The sequence below is a fragment of the Phacochoerus africanus genome, chromosome 9 (assembly GCF_016906955.1).
Source record: "Phacochoerus africanus isolate WHEZ1 chromosome 9, ROS_Pafr_v1, whole genome shotgun sequence".
In the NCBI taxonomy this organism is placed as follows: Eukaryota; Metazoa; Chordata; class Mammalia; order Artiodactyla; family Suidae; genus Phacochoerus; species Phacochoerus africanus.
The window spans coordinates 19,240,332-19,263,790 of NC_062552.1; the positions used below are offsets into that span (position 1 = coordinate 19,240,332).

At 43.2% G+C, this 23,459-nt stretch overlaps 1 protein-coding gene across 1 annotated transcript; it reads left to right on the forward strand.

The window, feature by feature from the left end:
- Nucleotides 1-36: 36 nt before the first annotated feature.
- Nucleotides 37-22,830, forward strand: LOC125136547 (uncharacterized). Its single transcript, XM_047797410.1, has 4 exons — nucleotides 37-65; nucleotides 267-408; nucleotides 499-765; nucleotides 22,452-22,830. Exons 1-4 carry the CDS (start codon nucleotides 37-39, stop codon nucleotides 22,776-22,778), a joined length of 765 nt encoding a protein of 254 aa, XP_047653366.1. The 3' UTR covers nucleotides 22,779-22,830.
- The last annotated feature ends 629 nt before the right edge of the window (nucleotides 22,831-23,459 follow it).

A 23,459-nucleotide genomic window follows, 5' to 3' on the forward strand; every position in this document is an offset into this window, starting at 1 on the left:
GCCGCGTGGGGGACTAGAAACAGTCAACCCGCGTGCATGCCGGAGGGGGATAGAGAGATGGGAAAGCACACACACTCCCAAATCATAAAATTATGTCTGATGAAACTCAATTTATAACATTACAGTTGTGTTACTCTTAACAATTAGCTTAATTTTCTTTCTCGGCTCTCTCACCTCTCAATCTCCTGTTTATTCCCAAAATAAAGTAATTAAGATTCTAACTGGAATTGCCCAGATTTTTCTTTGCTGGGAAATAAATGCCTAAGGTGCACGGACAGGGGGTTGGGGAAGAGAGAGAAAGGCGTCCAAGACCCCCGCGCCCCTGCGCTAGCGAAGCACCTCCGGGCGTCGTTTGACCCGCCCACAGGGGTGCGCAATCGCGTCCCCAGGCGGAGGGCAATGGGGGCGGTACCCGGAGGCGCCCCCGGCCAGGGTACCTACCAGCACCCTAGGGCCGGTGGGGGGAGGGGCGGCCCGGGCGGGGCGGGGCCGGGCGAGGTGAGATGGGGGAGGGGAAGGGTCTCTGCGCTGAGGATTCGCCGGCACTGCGCTGAACTCCGCGGCGGCCGCGCGTCGCTCCCGCTGTTCCTCCCGCTGCCGCGGCCTCTGTGGGCCTCCTTCACCCCATTGGGAAGAGAGTTGTTATTGCCCGCCGTTACCATAGCAACTGCAGCCACGCGCTGGGAGCCGAGTCTGCGAACTAGGCCTGGCGCGCTCCTGGATTCCCTTGGGTTTTGCCTGCTGCCTCCAGCGGAGACTGGAGAAGTAAGTGTTTTGAGGGGTGGGGGATGAAGGCGAACCCCGGGTGGCACTATTATGCAGTCACTCTGTTATAAGTGGACTCCTCCTGGGTGCCATGCACCTTGCCAGAAGTTGGAGGATACAGTAGTGTAGAGAAAAATCTACAGTATTTGGAGTGCTTACCATATGCCTAGCTTTATGCCGAGAAAATGTTTTTTCATGTTTTTTCACTGCTTCAAGAAGGCCAGCTGGCTGTCTGTGCCCAAGAGCCCACGGCCGTGTTGTTTGTATAGATTGGATGGGTGTCTGGGTAAGACCAGGGAGAGTGGGTGTTGGGGCGGGGCGGTGGGGGAAGCAAAGCTTTGAGAACTTCAGTAAAGAGGTGTTTTGGGAGTTCCCGTCGTGGCGCAGCGGTTAACGAATCCGACTAGGAACCATGAGGTTGCGGGTTCGGTCCCTGCCCTTGCTCAGTGGGTTAACGATCCGACGTTGCCGTGAGCTGTGGTGTAGGTTCGCAGACGCGGCTCGGATCCCGCGTTGCTGTGGCTCTGGCGTAGGCCGGTGGCTACAGCTCCCATTAGACCCCTAGCCTGGGAACCTCCATATGCCGCGGAAGCGGCCCAAAGAAATAGCAAAAAGACAGAAAGAAAAAAAAAAAGAGGTGTTTTGTCCATTCTGCTCTGGGATTTACAGATTGTGGGACCAGGAAACTTTTTCAAAGATGAAATTTTCCAGCTCTGCTAGTGTTCCCTTTATTCCTCTTAAGACCCAGCTACTATGTGTCATGTGGAAATGTCATCACTGGCTGTTCCTAATTCACCTTCTCTGAATAAAAATAATGTTAATAATAACTACCATTAATTGAACACCTACCATGCACATTGTGCTAGGCACTTAAAGTAGATTATCTGACTTAATGTTCACAGCATTATTTACCTTAATGTTCGGAGGTAAATATTCTTTCCCCAATGAGGAAACAGGCATAGAGAAACCAAAGAAACAATTCAGGTCACCTGTGAAAAACTGAAACCCAGTTTTCTATGATTCCAGAACCACTTTAACCACTATATTGTACCAGTCTGAAAGGTAAACGGATGGGATATTGCAGTCAGAGGCAGAAACGTTATTATAATTATAAAATGATTATAAAGTTACTTAATATATTAATGCTTTGAAAGTTAACATTTTTCAGAGGAAGGCCAAAGAGGGAGTTCCTGTTGTGGCTCAGCAGTAAGGAACCCAACTAGTATCCATGAGGATGCGAGTTCAATCCCTGGCCCCACTCAGTGGGTTAAGGATCTGGCATTGCCGTGAGTTGTGGTTGGTGTAGGTTACAGACATGGCTCAGATCCTGGGTTGCTGTGGCTGTGGTGTAGGCCAGCAGCTATAGCTCCTATTCGACCCCTAGCCTGGGAACTTCCATATGCGTTGAATGCAGCCCTTAAAAATGTAGGGGGAAAAAAAAGAAGAAAATCAGAGAGAAGAGAACAAGACAGAGGGGAAAGAGAGAGGAAGGAAATTTTGTGAGTTGGTAATGAAGAACACACAAGTGGAGAGAATGGATGGGGAAAATATCTATGGGAATGTGCTACCAAGTAGGTGAATAGGATGGAAAACCTGTTTTGAGGGTTGGAAGGCAGTAAATCAAGCAACCCCCAGACCACCTAAACCTTTCTGCCACCCCTGCCAGCACAGAGCGAAGTGAAAACATGCGCCCTCTTGTTCAAAAATCAAGAATTTCACGACAGTGGCAGCAGAGCAATTAACTAAGCATAGGGACCTTCTAAGTGTGAAATCTTGTTGCTAGCCCATAAAGCAAACCCACATCTGTTGCTTCCAGAATGTAACCCAGATTTGTCCCCTGTGCCCAGACCCATTTATCTAGTTGCCTCTTAGACAGTGATATGGTGATAAATGTGTAATTACTGGTGTACAGGGTTGGGAAGGCCTTGGTTGGCAGCGTTTGCCAACTTTTGTGGCTTGAATAGTGAAACAAGGACATTTTCCAGCTCCAATCTGACACCACTGAAGGCAAGGGATGTGCAGTGAATACATGCAGTAGAATATGTGGCATATTCTACCATGCAGATACGATAGACAATTAGCCTCAGAGATAATAGTAAAACGTAGGTGTCAATGTGTTTTGAGTACTTATCTTTGTTTTTAATGTAATTTATTTAATTGTACATTTATTCAATTTAAATTTTTTGCTTTTGTCTTTTTTTTTTTTTTTTTTTTTTTTTTCAGGGCCACAGATGCAGCACATGGAAGTTCCCAGGCTAGGGGTCAAATCAGAGCTATAATACCAGCCTACATCACAGACACAGCAATGTAGAATCCGAGCCCTGTCTGTGACCTACACCACAGCTCACAGCAAGGCCAGATCCTTAACCCACCTAGTGAAGCCAGGGATCAAACCCGAGTCCTCATCGATACTCGTCAGGTTCGTTACATCTGAACCACCATGGGAACTCCCAGTTTAAATTTTAATAATGACCACGATTAAGATTCCTGGAAATTTAACAACTGAATCTCGTGAGTCAGTACAAGGCAGTTTGAAGCACATCCCTGCTTTTGGACAGCATCCATAGAGCATCTGAAAGGCCACCAAGACTCAAAATGTTCACATGATCTCATGCTTTCCTCAAAACGTTTTTCCCTAAGTTCCTTGTCTCCATAAATGGGCCGCCATCTACTCATTTGTCCAAAGCTGGAACATTCACATTTCTCTGCCTCACAGAACACATTTAACCACGGCAGAGAAACAACAACAGAAATAGTCATATATTTGCCACCTTCCTCTCTGCTCCTTTTGCTGGCTGAATTTGTATTAGAGCTCTTCTCTCTTATGCAGAATCCCAACACTGAACAAAATGAGAAGGATTTCAGAAGCCAGAAAGGTTGGAGAAATCCTGATCATGGCTTTCAGCAAAAAGACCAGGCGTTCTCTTGTGGTACAGCAGGTTAAGGATCTCGTGTTGTCGCTGCAGTGGCTAGGGTTGTGGCTATGGCGTGGGTTCAGTCCCTGGCCTGGGAACTTCCACATGCTGTGGGCATGGCCAAAGAAAAAGAAAGTCCACAAATAACAAATGTTGTTGAGGATGTGGAGAAAAGGGCACCCTTGTGCAGTTAGCGAAAATACGAATTGGTGCAGCCAATATGGAAAACACTATGACGATTTCTCAAAAAACTGAAAATAGAACTACCGTCTGATCCAGCAGTTCCATCCTAGTATTTATCTGAAGAAAACAAAAACTCGAATTCAAAAAGACACATGCACCCCAATGTTCACAGTAGAATTATGCGCTATAGCCAAGATATAAAAGTAACCCAAATGTCCATCAATAAACAATTGCATTAGGAAGATGTGGTCTATATGTACAATGCTGTATTACTCAGCCATAAAAAAGAATGAAAGTCTGCTGCTTGCAACAATGTGGATGGACCTAAAGGGTATTATGCTTAGTGAAATAAGTCGGCTAGAGAAAGATTAAAACTCTTATGTTATCACTTACATGTGGCATCTTAAAAAAAAAATTTTAAATGAATGGGGAATTCCAGTCCTGGCTCAGGGGTAAAGAACCTGACTAGTATCCATGAGGATGCAGGTTCGATCCCTGGCCTCCCACAGTGGGTTAAGGGTACAGCGTTACTGTGAGCTGTGTTGTAGGTCACAGACAAAGCTCAGATCCTGTGTTGCTGTGGCTGTGGCATAGTCTGGCAGCCGTAATTCTGATTTGACTCCCTAGCCCGGGAATTTCTGTATGCTGCAGGTACTGCTCTAAAGAAAAAAAAAAAAAAAGAATGAATATAACAAAAGAGAAACAGATTCACAGACATAGAAAACAAACTAGTGGTTACTAGTGGAGAGAGTGAAAGTGGAGCAAGGGGTTAAGATTAAGAGATAGTATACATATTTTATACTATGTTTAACATAAATAAGCAACAAAAATATATTGTACAGCACGGAAATTTAGCTGTTATTTTGCAATAACTGTAAATGGAGTATATTGAATCACTATATTGTACACCTGAAACTAATACTGTAAATCAATTTACAATTCAATTTAAAAAAAGACTAACCAAGAGAAATAGGATTATATATTAAATGCAGACAGAGACTTTAAGGCAAAAGGGATCATGAACAATAAAGAGGTTTTCCTAATGATAAAAAATTCAATTTAGCAGGAAGATATATTTGTATTCATCTTATACTCATAGAGTCAAAATAAAGCAGAATTGACAGAACTACAAAGACAACTTAGAACCACACCACCATAATTGTAATTTATAGCACACCTGTCAATAATTGACAGAAGCAGCAGACAAAAAAAAAAAAAAAAATTTGCACAATGCAGTTAACCACCTTGATCTAATGCATGAGTCAGTCAGCTTTTTCTATAAAGAGCCAGCAGCCAGCACTAAAACAATTTAGACTTTGTGGGCCATATGGTTGATGTTGTTATAGTGCAAAAGAAGCCAGGAACAATATATAGCAGATTCCATGGTTGTGCATTATTAAAACTTAATTTAGAAAAATAACCAATGGGCCACATTTGGCCTGCTGGCCATAGTTTGCCAACTTCTGATAATAGATAATATATAGAAAAGCTAAAAAAATAAATAAATAGAAGTTCCCCTTGTGGTACAGCGGATATGAATCCGACTAGTATCCATGGGGATGTGGGTTCGATACCCGGCCTTGCTGTGAGCTGTGGTGTAGGTCACAGATGCGGCTTGGATCTGGTGTTGCTGCAGCTGTGGTGTAGATTGGCAGTGAATCTCTACTTCAACCCCTAGCCTGGGAACTTCCATATGCTGTGGATGTGGCCCTAAGAAGCTAAATAAATAAATAAATAAACTCTCATCTTAAGTTTAAAAAAAAATCGCAAAATAAAGGAAAATCAAAAGGTAAATTTTTTAAGAAGCAGAAATAAATGACAAAGGGAGTTCCCGTTGTGGCGCAGTGGTTAATGAATCTGACTAGGAACCATGAGGCTGCGGGTTCGGTCCCTGCCCTTGCTCAGTGGGTTAACGATCCGGCATTGCCGTGAGCTGTGGTGTAGGTTGCAGAGCGGCTCGGATCCCGCGTTGCTGTGGCTCTGGCGTAGTCTGGCAGCTACACCTCCGATTCGACCCCTAGCCTGGGAACCTCCATATGCCTCGGGAGCGGCCCAAAGAAATGGCAAAAAGACAAAAAAAAAAAAGAAAAAAAGAAATGACAAAGGAAAAAGTATACCGTAGAGATGATCAACAAAGCCCAATGTTGTCTCTTTGAAAAGATTCATAAAATTAACACAACTATGGTGAGAGTAATTAAAAGAATGACACATTAAGAACAATGGCAGAAACGGAAAATGTGGGACATAGTGTATATGCCACAGACCTTTAAAAGATAATAAGACTGTGAGTTCCTGTTGTGGCTCAGCGGAAATGAACCCAACTAGGCTCCATGAGGTTGTAGGTTGGATCCCTAGCCTCTCAGTGGATTAAGGATCCAAATTGCCGTGAGCTGTGGTGTAGGTCAAAGACACAGCTCACTCAGATTCCGAGTTGCTGTGACTCTGGCATAGGCCAGCAGCTACAGCTCAGATTGGACCCCTATACTGGGAACCTCCATATGCCACGAGTGTGGCCCTGAAAAGACAAAAAAAAAAAAAAAAGACCCCCTCCCCCCCAAAAAAGAAGAAATTCAAGTGACCAATAACTTAAAAAAAAAAAGAAGAATTTCCGTTCAAAGAAAGAAACTATAGGAGTTCCCGTCGTGGTTCAGTGGTTAACGAATCTGACTAGGAACCATGAGATTGCGGGTTCAGTCCCTGGCCTTGCTCAGTGGGTTAACGATCCGGCATTGCCGTGAGCTGTGGTGTAGGTTGCAGACGTGGTTCGGATCCCAAGCTGCTGTGGCTCTTGCGTAGGCTGGCAGCTACAGCTCCGATTCAACCCCTAGCCTGGGAATTTCCGTATGCCGAGGGAGAGGCCCAAGAAATGGCAAAAAGACAAAAAAAAAAAAAGGAAGAAAGGAAGAAAGAAAGAAACTATAAATAGAAGAACAAAGGCCACAAACTAGAAGGTGATATTTGCAAAATATACATAACCAATAAAGGACAATTACTGAGAATATATGAAAGGTTATTCAATATCCCAAAAGGTAAAGAAAAAAACCCTAGCAACTCAATTTTTTTAATTGGCCAACTATTTGAACAGTATCTTAACAAAAAAGGAAATCTAAATAAACATATGAACAGATGTTTAGCTGCATTAGAAATTAGAGAAATTCAAATGTAAACCTCCAAGATTTTGCCCCCAGGTTGGCAAAATTTAAGATATGACAAACCAGAGTAATCAAGGATGGAAAGCAAACAGGAACTTTCGTCCACCACTAGTGAGATTGTCACCTAGAACAACCACTTCAGGAATCATTTGTCATTTCTTTTTTCCTTTTTTCGGGGGAGAGGGGGCCACACCCACAGCAAATGGAGGTTCCCAAGCTAGGGGTCAAAATTGGCGCTGAAGCTTCAGGCCTACGCCACAGCCACAGTAATGCCAGATCCGAGGCATATCTGCAACCTACACCACAGCTCTCAGCAATGCCAGATCCTTAGCCCACTGAGCAGGGCCAGGGATCGAACCTGTTTCCTCACAGATGCTAGTCAGATTCATTTCCGCTGAGCCACGACAGGAACTCCAATAGAAGTATTTCTCATGCTAAGAAAAGGGGCAATCCAAATGTGGATGAAAATAGATAACAGATGAGAGAACAGCATAACAGCAGTGAAAATGAACTCAGCGGCAGGTACCAACCTAGAGGGCTGTCCAGAAGCATAGTATTGAGTCAGAAAAAGCAAGACACAGAAGAGTATAGTATAATTTCAATAGCATAAAATTCAAATGCATGCTGAACTAAAGAATTCATTGTCGAAGGATCCAAAATGATGGTAAAGCTATAAAGAAAAGTAAGGGAGGGTAATAGGCACCACATTCAGGATAGTGGTTACCTGCTGGGGTAGGGTCGGGGAGGGAGAATAAAGGGCATGACATCTTGGAGTTCCCGTCGTGGCTCAGTGGTTAACGAATCTGACTAGGAACCATGAGGTTGCGGGTTTGATCCCTGGCCTTGCTCAGTGGGTTAAGGATCCGGTGTTGCCATGAGCTGTGGTGTAGGTTGCACACCGTGGCTCGGATCCCGCGTTGCTGTGGCTCTGGCATAGGCCGGTGGCTACGGCTCCAATTAGACCCCTCGCCTGGGAACCTCCATATGCCGCGGGAGCGGCCCAAGAAATGGCAGAAAGACAAAAGGTGGGTGGGGGGCGTGAGAACTGACAAGAGCAGAGTGAGCTATGGTAGGAAAGTGGTACCATTTCTCATTCTTGAGCTGGTGGGGGCAGTGTGAGTGCCTACATGTCTTTGTGTTATTGTTAATATTTTCTGTCTTTCATACCATTATAAATATTTTTGTTAGATAGTCAAAATTTAATTTTTATTCCAAAAAGAGTTGGGACAAATAAGCTAGTTCTTATTTAGAAGGAAGAAAGGGGAGGGGAGAGGGAGGAAGTGGGGAGGGAGGAAGGGAGGGAGAGGAAGATTTTTTAGGCATTTGGCAAAGAGAAGATGAATGGGAGCAACAGCAGTCGGGGAAGGCTACCCGAAGGAGGTGAGTCTTGAGTCTTGAAGAATCGATGGGATGTGATACAGTGAAGAGATGGAAGGAATTCGAAGAGTCTTCTTGAGGAAAAGAAGATGAGCAAAGACAATATGGAGGAATAAGCCTGGGAAGACTCCTGGGAATAAGCCAGGCTTGACTCCAGTTGGTGGGGAGGCCTGCGTGTGCTGGAGGAGCCTGTGGTGAAGGACAGCGAGGCTAGCTGCAGAGCCAGGAAAAATCAGAGAGGCCACCTGAGGGGGCCCAGCCTGTGGTGATCACTGTCCCCTCTGAGGAGTTGACACGGGGGATGCGAGTGCCTCCTGAGTCCCTCAGCCATCTTGAGGGACCCGGGTTTTCTGTTCCTGCTTTATCAGAAACATCCCACGGTAACCAGAAAATCCCTGCTCTTCACCTTCCAGAGCTTAACTAGGTGGAGTCTGGGATTCCCTGAGAACAAGGGGGACGTGGACGCCCACTGCCTTTTCCTCACTGTGACCCTGCGCTTGGGCTGGCATTTCCCCGAAGCACCCCTCCCCGTGGAGTGAGGTTAGAAACCCTGAAAACCATATGCCCAGAGGCCTCATTAGAGAGAGTGGTGAGTTGGGAATACGGCTGTCCCTCCAGAGGGATCTACAGAGGATCCCTCCAGCCCAGAGCCCCATGAGGCAGGGCCACTCAAATGGGATCCCTCTCAAGCCGGACCCCAGTGCCTTGCCCGGATGAGTGGAACAAGTTAATGGGCGGGGGGGGGGGGAGTGTCAGTATAAATCCCACCTCGTACATCTTTAGGGGCAAAGGATGTCTCAAAGGCAGGGTATAAATAAAACAGATGCTGCTGTATTCTCTGCATGGATGCTTGAAGACCAGTTTTGGGTTTGGGGTTTTTTTGCTTAGTTTTGGCCACACCTGCAGCCTGCAGAAGTTCCCCAGGCCAGGGATCGAACTGCCCCACAACAGTGACCTGAGCCAGAGCAATGACAACACCAGACCATGTTTTCAAATACTAGTGAGTCCTGGTCATTCAGCTTTCAGCTCATCAGAAAGTCCTTCCCTAATAACCTTATGTAAAGCATCCCACGAGACCACGTTCTAGTTCCTGTTTGTAGCACTTGCCACTCTCCAGACTGTCCAGGAGGGCAGGACGTGGTCTGTTCTGTCACTGCCCTCTCTCTATGGAGTAATTAGAACAGGGCCTGGCGTATAGTTGAGCAAATGAATAGTGTGTGTAATACGTGTGTGTATAAGGTGAGAGAAAAGGGGGAGTAGAGGAAAAGAAGGAAGGGAGGGAGAGAGGGATAAGGCAAAGGAAGGAAGGTGTCCTAGTTCAGGTCACTCTGTCCCCTACAGGGATTCACATATGTCTGCCCGTGTCTGCCGGACTGTTAGGTGGGCCCACCAGGAATGTGTTTTTATGAAAAACTAAGGCATCACATGAAGGAAAAGAAAAACAAAACAACAAAAAACCTCATCCTAAAGTAAAAGACGGTAAGAGAAGTAAACCTGGTAATAGAGGCTGGATGGTGGCAGGAGGGCAGTCTGATCACGGCAACGCCAGATCCTCAACCCACTGAGTGAGGCCAGGGATCGAACCCGCAGCCTCATGGTTGCTAGTCAGATTCGTTTCTGCTGAGCCACGATGGGAACTCTGACATTTTACTATAAATGCTATAAAGCATTGAGCACAAACCGTTCTCCTTTCATAGTGTGTGTAAAATACAATGTGGAAGAGAGTTGAAGAAAAGAGGCATTCTGGTGTAGCGAGCAGTCGCCTTGATGGTGGCTCCCTGGACCCTGCAGACTCTGACATAGCATCCATGATGCTGGTACCTGGCAAGAGATAGCATCATCCCACAGAGGTAACAGTACGCAAGTGGCAGTACGTGGCTCCACAAGCAGTAGAGGCCTCAGTAGGAAATAGCACCAAAAGGAGATAGAGCAGAAAATGGGCAGACTTAAGAGCTCGCTCCCTGGGAACTCCTAGAAATAAGGGCGGGAATTTTCAGGGGGGCAGTTATGAAATGCACATTTATGTTTCATTGCAAGCAAGAGCCTGCCAAACTGTGCCTTAAATAATTTTGGCCAATTTTAGCCCCCTAGCCTGAAATGTCCTGAGAAAATATAGCGGTTTGAGACCTTGAAAGTAAGGGAGAGAGGTATATGCAAAAAAAAAAAAAAAAAAGAATCCATTAAAATGTGATGTGGTAATGTTGAAAAAGACAAATGAGAAACTATTTTAAATATCAACGTGGGTTTTTTAAAAGTAAGAAACAACTGGAAGTTCCCTGATGACTCAGTAGGTTAAGGATCCAGCGTTGTCACTGCTGTGGCACAGGTTCAGTCCCTGGCCCAGGAACTTCCTCATGTCATGGGCACAGCCACCACCACCACCAAGAAACAACTCTGCATTGAGAGTTTAATCCAGAGATGCTGAGAGGCAGCTCTGCCTCTACTTTACTGGAGATCCTATTCTAAGGGGTATGATTAATGAGATTCTTTGGCCAATAAGGCCACTTTACTGTAAACTACAGAAATCCTCAGAGGGAGTCACCAATGCCCTATGCCTTCTGGAGGCATTTAACTAGCCACCTGGAGGATTCCTCTGTCTCTAGACAATTATTTCACAGCAAAGAAGAAAAAAAATCTACCTGAGGTTTCCAACCACCGTTGAATTTGTTGGAGTCAATAAATATGTCAGATGGTCTGTGTAGCTGCTACAGGACATTTAAGCATAAAACTTTACTCTTGAAAGATTGCTTTTTTTCTATGTTAGAAAGCAGGTAGATGTGCCCAAAAAACAATCATATATTCCAGATGACAGAAGACCTGGCCTCTGAAATTGACTTTCTTAAAATGTATTGGTAATGTTACAATTTTATTATGAGAGAAATAAAGGAAGTTGCTACCTAGAGGTATTTTCTATTTTAAAATGTACATAGTAAAGCAAAAAAAGTAAATAAATAAAGATGCATACACATTGCAATTCGGTCATCAAATTATTTATAACTTCATAAAGATTTGCATCTGTTTCACAGGGGTGGTCTCAAAATTGATTTTGGCTGGCTCCACTGAAAATGTCAGTGTATTTCAAAATGGAAAGGTTGTATTATTTTATTTATACATGATCCTTGTAACCTGGTTTTGAATCTTGGCTCCATCACTTAATAGCTGTGTCACCAGGAGCCTATTACTTCACTTTTCTAAGTCTTGCTCATATAAAATGATAATGATATCCTATATCTTATATAGGATAAGAAATGATGATGAATGTATGGTGTTTACAGAAGTGCCTGACACAGTATGCACCAAAACTCATTTTTTTTTTTGGTCTTTTTTTTTTGCCATTTCTTGGGCCGCTCCCTCGGCATATGGAAGTTCCCAGGCTAGGGGTCGAATTGGAGCTGAAGCCGCTGGCCTACACCAGGGCCACAGCAACGCTGGATCCGAGCCGCGTCTGCAACCTACACCACAGCTCACGGCAACGCCGGATCTTTAACCCACTGAGCAAGGGCAGGGATTGAACCTGCAACCTCATGGTTCCTAGTCGGATTCGTTAACCACTGCGCCACGACGGGAACTCCCAAAACTCATTTTCTTTAAGATAAATTTTCTCCTTCTCTTGTACAGAGATGAATGTGGTCAGCTCCAAATATTACAAGACAGCAACTGGCCAGGCTCAGTAGAATATAATGGAGCATAGAGAAATAATCCTGCCTGGTGTTTAGTCTTGAGGCCACTTGCCTCACCACCTGAGACGGGCACTGTCAGTGCTCAGCCCAGATCCTCTGGGATCCCTATGACCTGTGTGTCCCACCTCGGGCTTCTATGTGCCACACCTGTGACTCCACTTCACAGGCTGCTTTCAGGCTATGGGAGTGGCATCACCTGAACTAGCAGAGAGTGCCTGAGAGTTTACTTTTTTCTGCCTCCACCTGCACCCACAGTCCCTTACCCTGTGTGACCCAGCAGTGCAAGAGTGTGAAAGCCCACCTCCCTAGCTTTAGATCAGGTTAAGTCTAAGGCATAAAGTATGCTTCAGAGTGCCCCTGTGGAATCCAGTTCGAGCCACCCGCAGTGGGATATTGCTTGAAATCACATCCTTACCTGGCTTCTTACCAATTATTTTTAATGCACTTCCATAGTAATGTCACTATGTACATACCTGTGACCCTACCCATTCCAACTCTGTAACCTCCAGTCCTAGACCTTAGCTGCCTAGGTAGTATTCATTCATTCATTCATTATCGAATACTAGCTCAAAATCTACTCTAGGTAAAGCACTATTTCTCATTTATGGAGTATAGCAAATATTCTGCCCTTTCTCCACCTCCTGTACCCTAATTTTCTCTTCTTAAAAGCATGCCAGTCACATTGGATTAGAACTTACCCTAATGACAATTACCTCTTTAAAGACCTGTCTCCAGGAGTTCCCATCGTGGATCAATGGTTAACAAACCCAATTAGTATCCATGAGGATGCGAGTTCGATCCCTGGCATCACTCAGGGGGCTAAGGATCTGGCGTTGCTGTGGCTTTGGGGCAGTGGCAACAGCTCCCTAGCTTTGGAACCTCCATATGCCAGGTGGGGGCGGGGCGGGCCCTAAAAAGACAAAAGACGAAAAGAAAAAAAAAAAAAAAAACCTCTCTCCAAATACAGTCACATTTGAAGTAATGGGGCTTAGGAGAGGACTTTAGTAAATAAACTTCTGAGGGGTACACAATTCAGCTGAAAACATCCATTATCTGTAATTCCAGTAGTGCCAATTCCACTCTTTATTTTACCACTTGTTCTAAAAAACATCTACTTTGCATCTGTTGGTTATACCCATTTACTTCCTTTCTGGGAAAGTTGATAGACCCACAGGTCTTAGAGTGAACCCATGATGAGTTTAAAGCTGGTGGTGAATGAAAAACACTATCAAACATCTCAACAAGCCCTTGAATGCTAACTCAGTGGCATGAGGTACCAATGAAAGATGTGGCAGAGTTGGGACTGTAGGAGAGCTGATCAGTTCATTGTATCAAGTAATTCCCAATTTACTCAATCTTTGATTTGCTTCAGTATGTCTGTTGGCAACATACGTCATTTGTATCATCGATTTGTTTTGTTTTTATACACCTAGTTTCTGGAAACTGAAGAACAAAAGTACGACACTATTTTACAGAAAACCAGAACGCCCTCAAGACTTCAGTTAAGATGATTGAGGACTAGAGCAAAGAGCTTCACTTTTTCAGTGGTTTCTGCCTCAGTGGGAAGCGTAAGGAGCCACTAGGCTAACTGCTTGCCTGCGGGACAGCTGGAAGGAGATGAATATTGAAACTTTTTTTTGAGTAATCCCACATACGACACAATTTATTTTCTCAGAAGGAGTTTGTTGTGATACTTTGATTCTTTGAACAGAAAAGCTATTTAAACTAAGCAATTTCTCTCCATGGTGATTTAACAGTCCAGCTATGGGGAGAAAAACATCTTTCACAAAAACGAGGCAACCTAAGCTCAAAATCCTTTCAACACTCCAGGCAATTCTCCATTCCCTTCACTTACAATTAAATTATTTTTGTCACTATCAACAGGAGCAAGACTTTCTTTGATTCCGAGTTAATAAAATCGTTAACTCGTTTCCTTTGGCTTGACTCTACAAACCAGCAAATACTTTAGGAATGCTTTTACTCTGCCAAACTAAGTGTTGGTTTTCCATCTCTCAGTTTTCAATGATTTATATGCATAATCATTTAGTAGGTATAAACATCTTATTTACATAAATCACAGTGGTGTTTCTAAAATAACTGTATTTATATTTAAATATAAAAAATAAAAGTAAATAAGGCCAAATCTTAGCAATCTGTTTATACCTCCCTCCCCCAGCTCCCACTTCCCCTCACCCTCAAATTCCAGGTCCTCTAGGTCTCTGATTGGCTTGCTGCCTCTCCAGGTTATCAGATTTCCTTAAAGTGAAGATTAGAGTAAAGCATATCTGAGGTTGGGTTTTTTGGTTGTTGTTGGTAAACTGTGGTAATCCTTTTGTAATTCAGATTTGGAGCAATAGAACAACCCTATGAAAGTAGATTAGGCCTGTCTCCAACATTCCAGGGGCTTCTTTCATATTTTCACACACTTAACAGGCTACATGTCTCCTCTGACCTTAATTCCACACAATCTCAGGACAAAGTTTTCTTCTCTTTCCTTTTTTTAGTTCCGAAATTAAAATCACTCTCCTTTTACACCAACGAAGGTGCTTCGATGGCTGAGTCTGCCTCCATCGTCATTAAAGGTCATTAAAGCTGGAAAACCTTAGACATCTAGTTTGGACCAGCAATGTTTTAGTTAGCGTTCTAAAGGATTTTTTCCTTAGATTGCAGATCATTACCGAGGTAAAAGAGTACATGTCTCTTAGTCTCTGGGAGCGTTTTGTTTTATTTTGTTTCAGGGTCAAATGTGGTGGGGCACAGTGAGTTATAATAGAAGACTATGATGAAAGAAAACTACCCCCTGCTGTGAACAACTAAGCGAGAAGTTAACCATTACAGAGTAACAATTTTGCAGGAAATCATGTCACTAATACAGTAGTTATTGGTTAACTGCGGTCCAGTTTCTATATTAGTGGAAAGAGCTACTTTAGGGAACTATGATGTTCTGGTATTATTTGAAATTTGGGAGTTCTAATTTAAAAAAATTTTAAGACCACGACTAGCATAGGAGACAGTATTATTAAGGCTAGATACCCTAATGTTTTCTACTCACATCAATTTCTGATTTAATTGTAAACTAACCACAGAAGTTTCAGTGATTGCGCAATATAACATTTTTCAACCCCTTGATTTTATGACCTATTTGATCATTTCCCAGTGACATTTTCGGATAGTGCAGTAAAACCACACTGAGTGCAGATTTGAAAAACACTTCTTAAAACATTTATGTGAACAAATGAAAAGGCTCAAATACCATTTAAATTAAAACGCAGTCAAACTTTACCTAATAAGAACCCAGCACATGCTGAACCCTGGCTAACTGACATTGCCCACAATTAACTCAATTTTTAATCTGAAAGAGAAAAGACGACAAGTTAACATCAGGGATTTACTCAAGCCGAAGGAAGAAGAGAGGAAAAAAGAAACAAATCACAACATTACATTTATTTTAAGATGCACGTTTTTTTCCCATCTTTAAACCTCTGAAATCAGGATTCCCTTACTTGTCCTCGACCAGGTGGTATACTGTATGAGCAGAGCAGATAAGAACTTGGCCATACTGTTCACAGTGTTACAGCTTAAGGTAAGATACGCTCATGGTTAGTACCGCATAAAATAAGTGTAAATAACTTTTTTTTCTTTTCTTGGCTTTTTAGGGCTACACCCGAGGCATATGGAGGTTCCCCGGCTAGGGGTCCAGTTGGAGCTGTAGCCACTGGCCACAGCCACAGCCACAGCCACAGTGATGCCAGATCAGAGCCGCGTCTGCAGCCTACACCACAGCTCATGGCAATGCCAGATCCTTAACCCACTGAGCAAGGCCGGGGATCGAACTTGCATCCTCACGGATACTAGTCAGATGCACCATGATTTTACAGATCCCTAACAAAGGGAGGTAATTGTAAATGTAATTTACAATAGTAGAGCCTACTTCTCTTATGATCTACTGTCTTCACAAGCCAAACTCAAAACATTTTTAGAACAGCTAAATCTCTATAAAAAGAAAAAAAAAAAGCTGCCTTATATTTTATACCTTCTCAGTATACCTGTAATTAGTGCATAAAGATGGGGACTGTGCCAATTATCAGATGTCACCATATACTATGTGTTTTCTCCAAAGTAGAGGATGTTCATTCTAACACTTTAATCCTGAGAGTCTTTTAAAAAAAATCCATGTGGTGCAGCAGCCTTTCATTCACAGATGTGATCTTACACTGATTTCAAAAATTATGTCTGCAAAAATAAATGCAGTGGCAAGTGGGTATGAGCTTAGATTATAAAGAGCAGAGGTGTGGCTGGGTTCTCGATGTGTACACTAGTTGTGATGGTTAAATTTATGTGTCATCTTGACTGGGCCCTGGAGTACTCAGATTAAACATTATTCCTGTCAACTGTATTCCAATAAAATTTAAAAAATTATTTCTGGATGTTGTGAGGGTGCTTCCAGATGAAATTAGCACTTGGGAGTTCCCATCGTGGCTCAGTAGTTAACGAATCCAACTAGGAACCATGAGGTTGTGGGTTCGATCGCTGGCCTTGCTCCATGTGTTAAGGATCTGGCATTGCCGTGAGCTGTGGTGTAGGCCGCAGATGCAGCTCAGATCCCTCATTGCTGTGGTTGCAGTGCAGGCCGGCAGCTACAGCTCCGATTAGACCCCTAGCCTGGGAACCTCCACATGCCGTGAGTGCGGCCCTAAAAAGCCCCCCCCCCAAAAAAAAGAAATTAGCACTTGACTCAATGAACTCAGTAAACTGTCCTCCCCTTGTAGGTGGACATCACACAATCCACTGAGGGCCTGATTAGCAAAAAAAAAAAGACAAAGGACTTCACTTTATTTTTCTGCCTTACTGTTTGGGAACATCCCCTCTCATCTTCTCCTACCCTCAGACTAGCATTTATACCACTGGCCCCCGTGTTCTCAGGCTTCAGACTCAGACTGAACTACACCCTGACTATCCTGGGCCTCCAGCTGGCAGATGGCAGATCATGGGGCTTCTCAGCCTTCATCATCGTGTGGGCCAGTTTCTCTTAATAAATCTCCTTCTGCCCTCTTGGTTTTATTTTTCTGGAAAATCCTGACTAGTATATCAGCGGTGGTCCTGATTTCTCTAATAGGAATTCCCTTCGTTATTGAACTCTTTCTGACAAGCACGTATATTAAAATAGTTAATGAATAAATAAGCAAGCATGGGAATAGTGCTCCCTCTTGTGGCCTAATTCCTTGAAAAATTTTTCAACAAGGGAAAGCTGCCGCTTGCAGAACCCAGGTATATTCTGGACTCAGACCCCAGAGAAGCCCTCTTACCATTGTGTGTGCTGTGTGTAAAAAGGAACTTTTTTTTTTAAAGCTGGGCTTTGAGTTTGGGACAATGTACACAAATCAGGACACATATAAGTCATAAAAACATGAAAAGTAAAATTTAATTCAGTGCTACAGTCTGGTAACATTGGATTTTTACATTTTACTCTCTACCACGTTTGAAGAATATGTCTAAAAACGTCAAAAAGAACGTATATTCCAAAGGCAAAAATGGTCTTCGGGCTTGTGGATTCTTCTTATTATAAAATACAGTCATTCTCACACAGCAAAGGAAACCCTAAACAAAACAAGAGACAACCCACAGAATGGGAGAAAATATTTGCAAATGAACCGACTGACAAGGGATTAATCTCCAAAATTTATAAACACCTCCTACCACTCAACACCAAAAAAACAAACAACCCCATCAAAAAATGGGCAGAAGATCTAAACAGACAATTCTCCAAAGAAGACATACATATGGCTGAAAAACACACGAAAAGATATTCAACATCACTCATTATTAGAGAAATGCAAATCAAAACCACCATGAGGTACCACCTTACACCAGCCAGAATAGCCATCATCAAAAAGTCTACAAACAATAAGTGCTGGAGAGAGTGTGGAGAAAAAGGAACCCTATTACACGGTTGGTGGGATTGTAAATTGGTGCAACCACTGTGGAAAACAGTATGGAGATCCCTCAGAAAACTACAAACATAACTACCGTTTGATCCAGCAATCCCACTCCAGGGCATCTATACAGAGAAAACACATGTATCCCAATGTTCATTGCAGCACTATTTTCAATAGCCAAGTAATGGAAACAACCTAAATGCCCAGTGACAGAGGAGTGGATCAAGAAGATGTGGTACATATACACGATGGAATATTACTCAGCCATTAAAAGGAATGAAATACCAGCATTTTTAGCAATATAGATGGACCTAGAAATTATCATGCTAAGAGAAGTCAGTCAGACAAAGAGACACCAACATCAATGCTATCACTGACATGTGGAATCTGAAGAAAAGGACACAATGAACTTCTTTGCAGAACAGATACTGACTCCAAGACTTTGAAAAACTTATGGTTTCCAAAGGAGACAGTATGGGGGTTTAGGGGATATGCTGATGGTGAAGGATGGAAATCCTATAAAATTGTACTGTGATGATCACTGTACAACTGTAAATGTAATAAATTCATTGAGTAATAAAAAAAATTTTTTTAATAAAAAAAAAATACAGTCATTCTCAATCAGGAATGGTCTTTCTCCCCAGGAGACAGTGGCGGCATCTGGGGACATTTTTGGTTGTCACGACTCAGGGAAGGGTGCTACAGGGACCTGGTGGGTAGAGGAGAGGGATGCTGTTAAACATCCTACAACGTACAGGACAGTCTTCACCCGCAACAACAAATTTCACCCCCAACAACAAATTATCTGGTTCAAAATGACAACAGAGCTGAGGTTAAAAAAAAAAAAAAAAAAAACAGCAGGATGGAGTTCCCATCGTTGGCTCAGCAGAAACAAATCTGACTAACATCCATGGGGATGCAGGTTTGATCCCTGGCCTTGCTCAGTGGGTTAAGGATCCTGCGTTGCCATGGTCTGTGGTGTGGGTTGCAGACTCTGCTCCGATCCCACTTTGCTGTGGCCCTAAAAAGCATCCCCCCCCCAAAAAAAAAACCCATGATAGAAGAATATTCTATTTTTATTTTTTTGTCTTTTTGCCTTTTTCTAGGGCCGCTCTTTGCAGCATATAGAGCTTCCCAGGCTAGGGGTCTAATCAGTGCTGTAGCCGCTGGCCTACTCCAGAGCCACAGCAACATGGGATCCGAGCCTTGTCTGCGACCTACACCACAGCTCATGGCAACACCAGATCCTTAACCCACTGAGCAAGGCCAGGGATCGAACCCCCAACCTCATGGTTCCTAGTCGGATTTGTTAACCACTGAGCCACGACGGGAACTCCAGAAGAATATTCTTGTGTGTGTGTGTGTGTTTATAATTGGAATTTCATCTTTTTTTAATTTTATTTAAATTTTTTTATTTTCCCACTGTACAGCAAGGGGGTCAGGTTATCCTTACATGTATACATCACAATTACATTTTTTCCCCCACCCTTTCTTCTGTTGCAACATGAGTATCTAGACAAAGTTCTCAATGCTATTCAGCAGGATCCCCTTGTATATCTATTCTAAGTTGTGTCTGATAAGTCCAAGCTCCTGATCCCTCCCACTCCCTCCCCCTCCCATCAGGCAGCCACAAGTCTTTTCTCCAGGTCCATGATTTTCTTTTCTGAGGAGATGTTCATTTGTGCTGGATATTAGATTCCAGTTATAAGTGATATCATATGGTATTTGTGTTTGTCTTTCTGGCTCATTTCACTCAGTATGAGAGTCTCTAGTTCCATCCATGTTGCTGCAAATGGCATTATGTCATTCTTTTTTATGGCTGAGTACTATTCCATTGTGTATATATACCACCTCTTCCTAATCCAATCATCTGTCGATGGACATTTGGGTTGTTTCCATGTCCTGGCTATTGTGAATAGTGCTGCAATGAACATGCGGGTGCATGTGTCTCTTTTAAGTAGAGTTTTGTCCGGATAGATGCCCAAGAGTGGGATTGCAGGGTCATATGGAAGTTCTATGTATAGATTTCTAAGGTATCTCCAAACTGTTCTCCATAGTGGCTGTACCAGTTTACATTCCCACCAACAGTGCAGGAGGGTTCCCTTTTCTCCACAGCCCCTCCAGCACTTGTTATTTGTGGATTTATTAATGATGGCCATTCTGACTGGTGTGAGGTGGTATCTCATGGTAGTTTTGATGTGCATTTCTCTTATAACCAGCGATGTTGAGCATTTTTTCATGTGTTTGTTGGCCATCTGTATATCTTCTTTAGAGAAATGTCTATTCAGGTCTTTTGCCCATTTTTCCATTGATTGATTGGCTTTTTTGCTGCTGGGTTGTATAAGTTGTTTATATATTCTAGAGATTAAGCCCTTGTCAGTTGCATCATTTGACACTATTTTCTCCCATTCTGTAAGTTGTCTTTTTGTTTTCTTTTTGGTTTCTTTTTGGTTTCCTTTGCTGTGCAAAAGCTTTTCAGTTTGATGAGGACCCATGGGTTTATTTTTGCTCTAATTTCTATTGCTTTGGGAGACTGACCTGAGAAAATATTCATGATGTTGATGTCAGAGAGTGTTTTGCCTATGTTTTCCAGAAGAATATTCTATAATTATTTTTATTCATCTGCAATAAACCTTCAACTTATAAATAGTATTTTTACATGAAAAGCCAAATAGACTTTGTTAAAGTTACAGCAATAAAGTTTAAAATTCAGGAAGGATTATTCTTATGAAGTCAGTCTCATGTCTGACTACATATTTTGGATTATATATTTTGTCTTATGATGTACCATATGTACAATGTTTAGCCACTGTTCTTCAAAATAGAAAATACATTTGGATGGGGAATTCCCTTGGGGCACGGTGGGTTAAGTACCTGGTATTGTCCCTGCATCGGCCCAGGTCACAGCTGTGGCGTGGGTTCAATCCCTGGCCTGTGGAACTTCCCCATGGCACAGACGCAGCCAAAAAAAAATTTTTTTTTGATGTTTTTGTTGCTAGCTACCATGAGTTATAAATTCAGATATTCTTCTCTCTTGGCGAAATACTAGGAACGTGACTTTTTAAATTAACTCCATGTGGGTCTGAAATGTTTTCATTAGAAAAACATGCCTTCTATGGAGCTCCCCTTGTGGTGCAGCGGAAATGAATCCGACTGGGAACCACGAGGTTGCTCGTTTGATCCCTGGTCTCGCTCAGTGGGTTAAGGATCCAGAGTTGCCATGAGCTGTGGTATAGGTCGAAGACGAGGCTTGGATCTGGAGTTGCTATGGCTGTGGTGTAGGCCGGCAGCTGTAGCTCCGATCAGACCCCTAGCCTGGAAACCTCCATATGCCACGGGTGCGGCCCTAAAAGGCAAAAAGACCAAAAAAAAAAAAAAAAAAGCCTTCTAGCTAGAGAAAAGGTCGACTGCAACATAGACATCCATCTGACAACCAAGGAAAAGCAATTCTTTTAGGACCAGGATCCCCAGGCTGAGGTCCCTGAATTCTTAAGTTTTACGCCAATAAGAAGACTCTGAAAGCCATATTCAACATTTTAGAACTGATCTAATAACAATTGAACATTTACCTACAAGAAAAAGTAATAGATTCACTAAAATGAAAACTTAGTGTGTACATACAAACTCATTTCATCTGATGTAATTTTGCAGGACTGTCTAGATCATTTGGGGAAGAGTAACACAAGGAGTCTTTTGTGGTTAAACAAAGGTTGGAAACTACTGTCTTAAGGGAAAAAGCAGTGTTCTTTCAAGGTAACTCCACTATTTTATTTGGATTGACTACTATTGAGATCAGTACATGCTAAGAACAAAGGATCCATCCTCCTCAACCTCCTTTGCTGGCTCTTCCTCTTTCTCCAGTGTTTGTTGGTCTGCTTTGGAGACTGTGATCTGGACCCACTTCTCCCCTCCTTATTTTACCCACCCCCAGGCAATCTCCTGCACTCCCACAGCCTCAATTTTATCTATATGCCTAAAGCCCTACATTTATCCATCTAGCTTTGACCTTCTTTCCAGCTCTGGACTAATGTTTGTTTATTCAGTTGGATATTTACTTGGAAATCTCAAACTCAGCAAGTCCAAAATAGAATTCCCAGTCTTTCCTCTAAACCATCTCTTTCAGGAGTTCCCATTGTGGTTCAGTGGTAACGAACCCAACTAGTATCCATGAGGATGTGGGTTTGATCCCTGGCCCTGTTCAGTGGGTTAAGGATCCAGTGTGGCTGTGAGCGGCGGTATAGGTCACAGATGAGGCTAGGCCCTGGCATTGCTGTGGCTGTGGTGTAGGCTGGCAGCTACAGTCCATTTGACCCCTAGCCTGGGAACTTCCATATGCCAGGATGCAGCCCTAAAAAGACAAAAATAAATATATAAACTATCTCTTTCTGCAGGTTTTCCTAATTCAGTACACAATTCCCTAATTTACCATTTTACTTCTCCCAGAATCATGGATTTCATCTTCATCATCTGTCATTGAATGCATTGTATCCCCAAATTCATGTTTTGAAGCCCTCACCTCCAGCACCTCAGAATGGGACTATATTTGGAGATAAAGCCTTGAAAGAGGTAATTATTAAGTTGAAAATGAGGCCATTAAGGTGGGCCCTACTTCAACCCAACAGATGTCCTTATAAGAAGAGGAGCTTAAGACCTACAGAGAAACACCAAGGCTGTGCATGTGCAGAAGAAAAAGGCCACATGAGGACACAGCAAGGAGGCAGCCATCTAACCAGCCAAGGACAGAGGCCTCAGGGAAAACCAACAGCTTGATCATAGGCTCCTAACCTCCAAAACAGAAAGTAAATTTACATTGTTTACATCATATAGTGTGTGGAATTTTGTTATGGCAGCAGGAGCAAACTAATACACCCTCTCCCTCTCCCCAGTCACCAAGGTCTACCCACTCTGCTTCCCAAATACCACTTCAGCCCATCCTCTCCATTTCCAGGTCACCTGCCCTCATCCAATCCCCGACCAAGTCTTTTATGGATGCCTGCGGCAGCCTCCCAATGTTCCTCCTGCTCCCCCCTCACCCTCCTAGAACCCAGTCTCCAAAGGGAGGCCAGAGTAGTCATTTACAAATTCCTATTTGCCTCCAGGTCTAACAAGGAGAGAGGGACAAAGCGTTTCCTTTGAGTGAAGATTGAAGTGCTGATTAGTATACTGGGTCTGACACTGCAAATTACTGAAGTTAGCATATAGAGTGGATGTTTTATTTTCTTTTTATTGAGGTATAGTTGATTTACAATATATTAATTTCTGGAGTTCCCGTCGTTACTCAGTGGTTAATGAATCCGACTAGGAACCATGAGGTTTCAGGTCCAATCCCTGGCCTTGCTCAGTGGATTAAGGATCCGGCGTTGCCATGAGCTGTGGTGTAGTTCGCAGACACAGCTCGGATCTGGCGTTGCTGTGGCTCTGGCATAGGCTGGTGGCTACAGCTTCGACTAG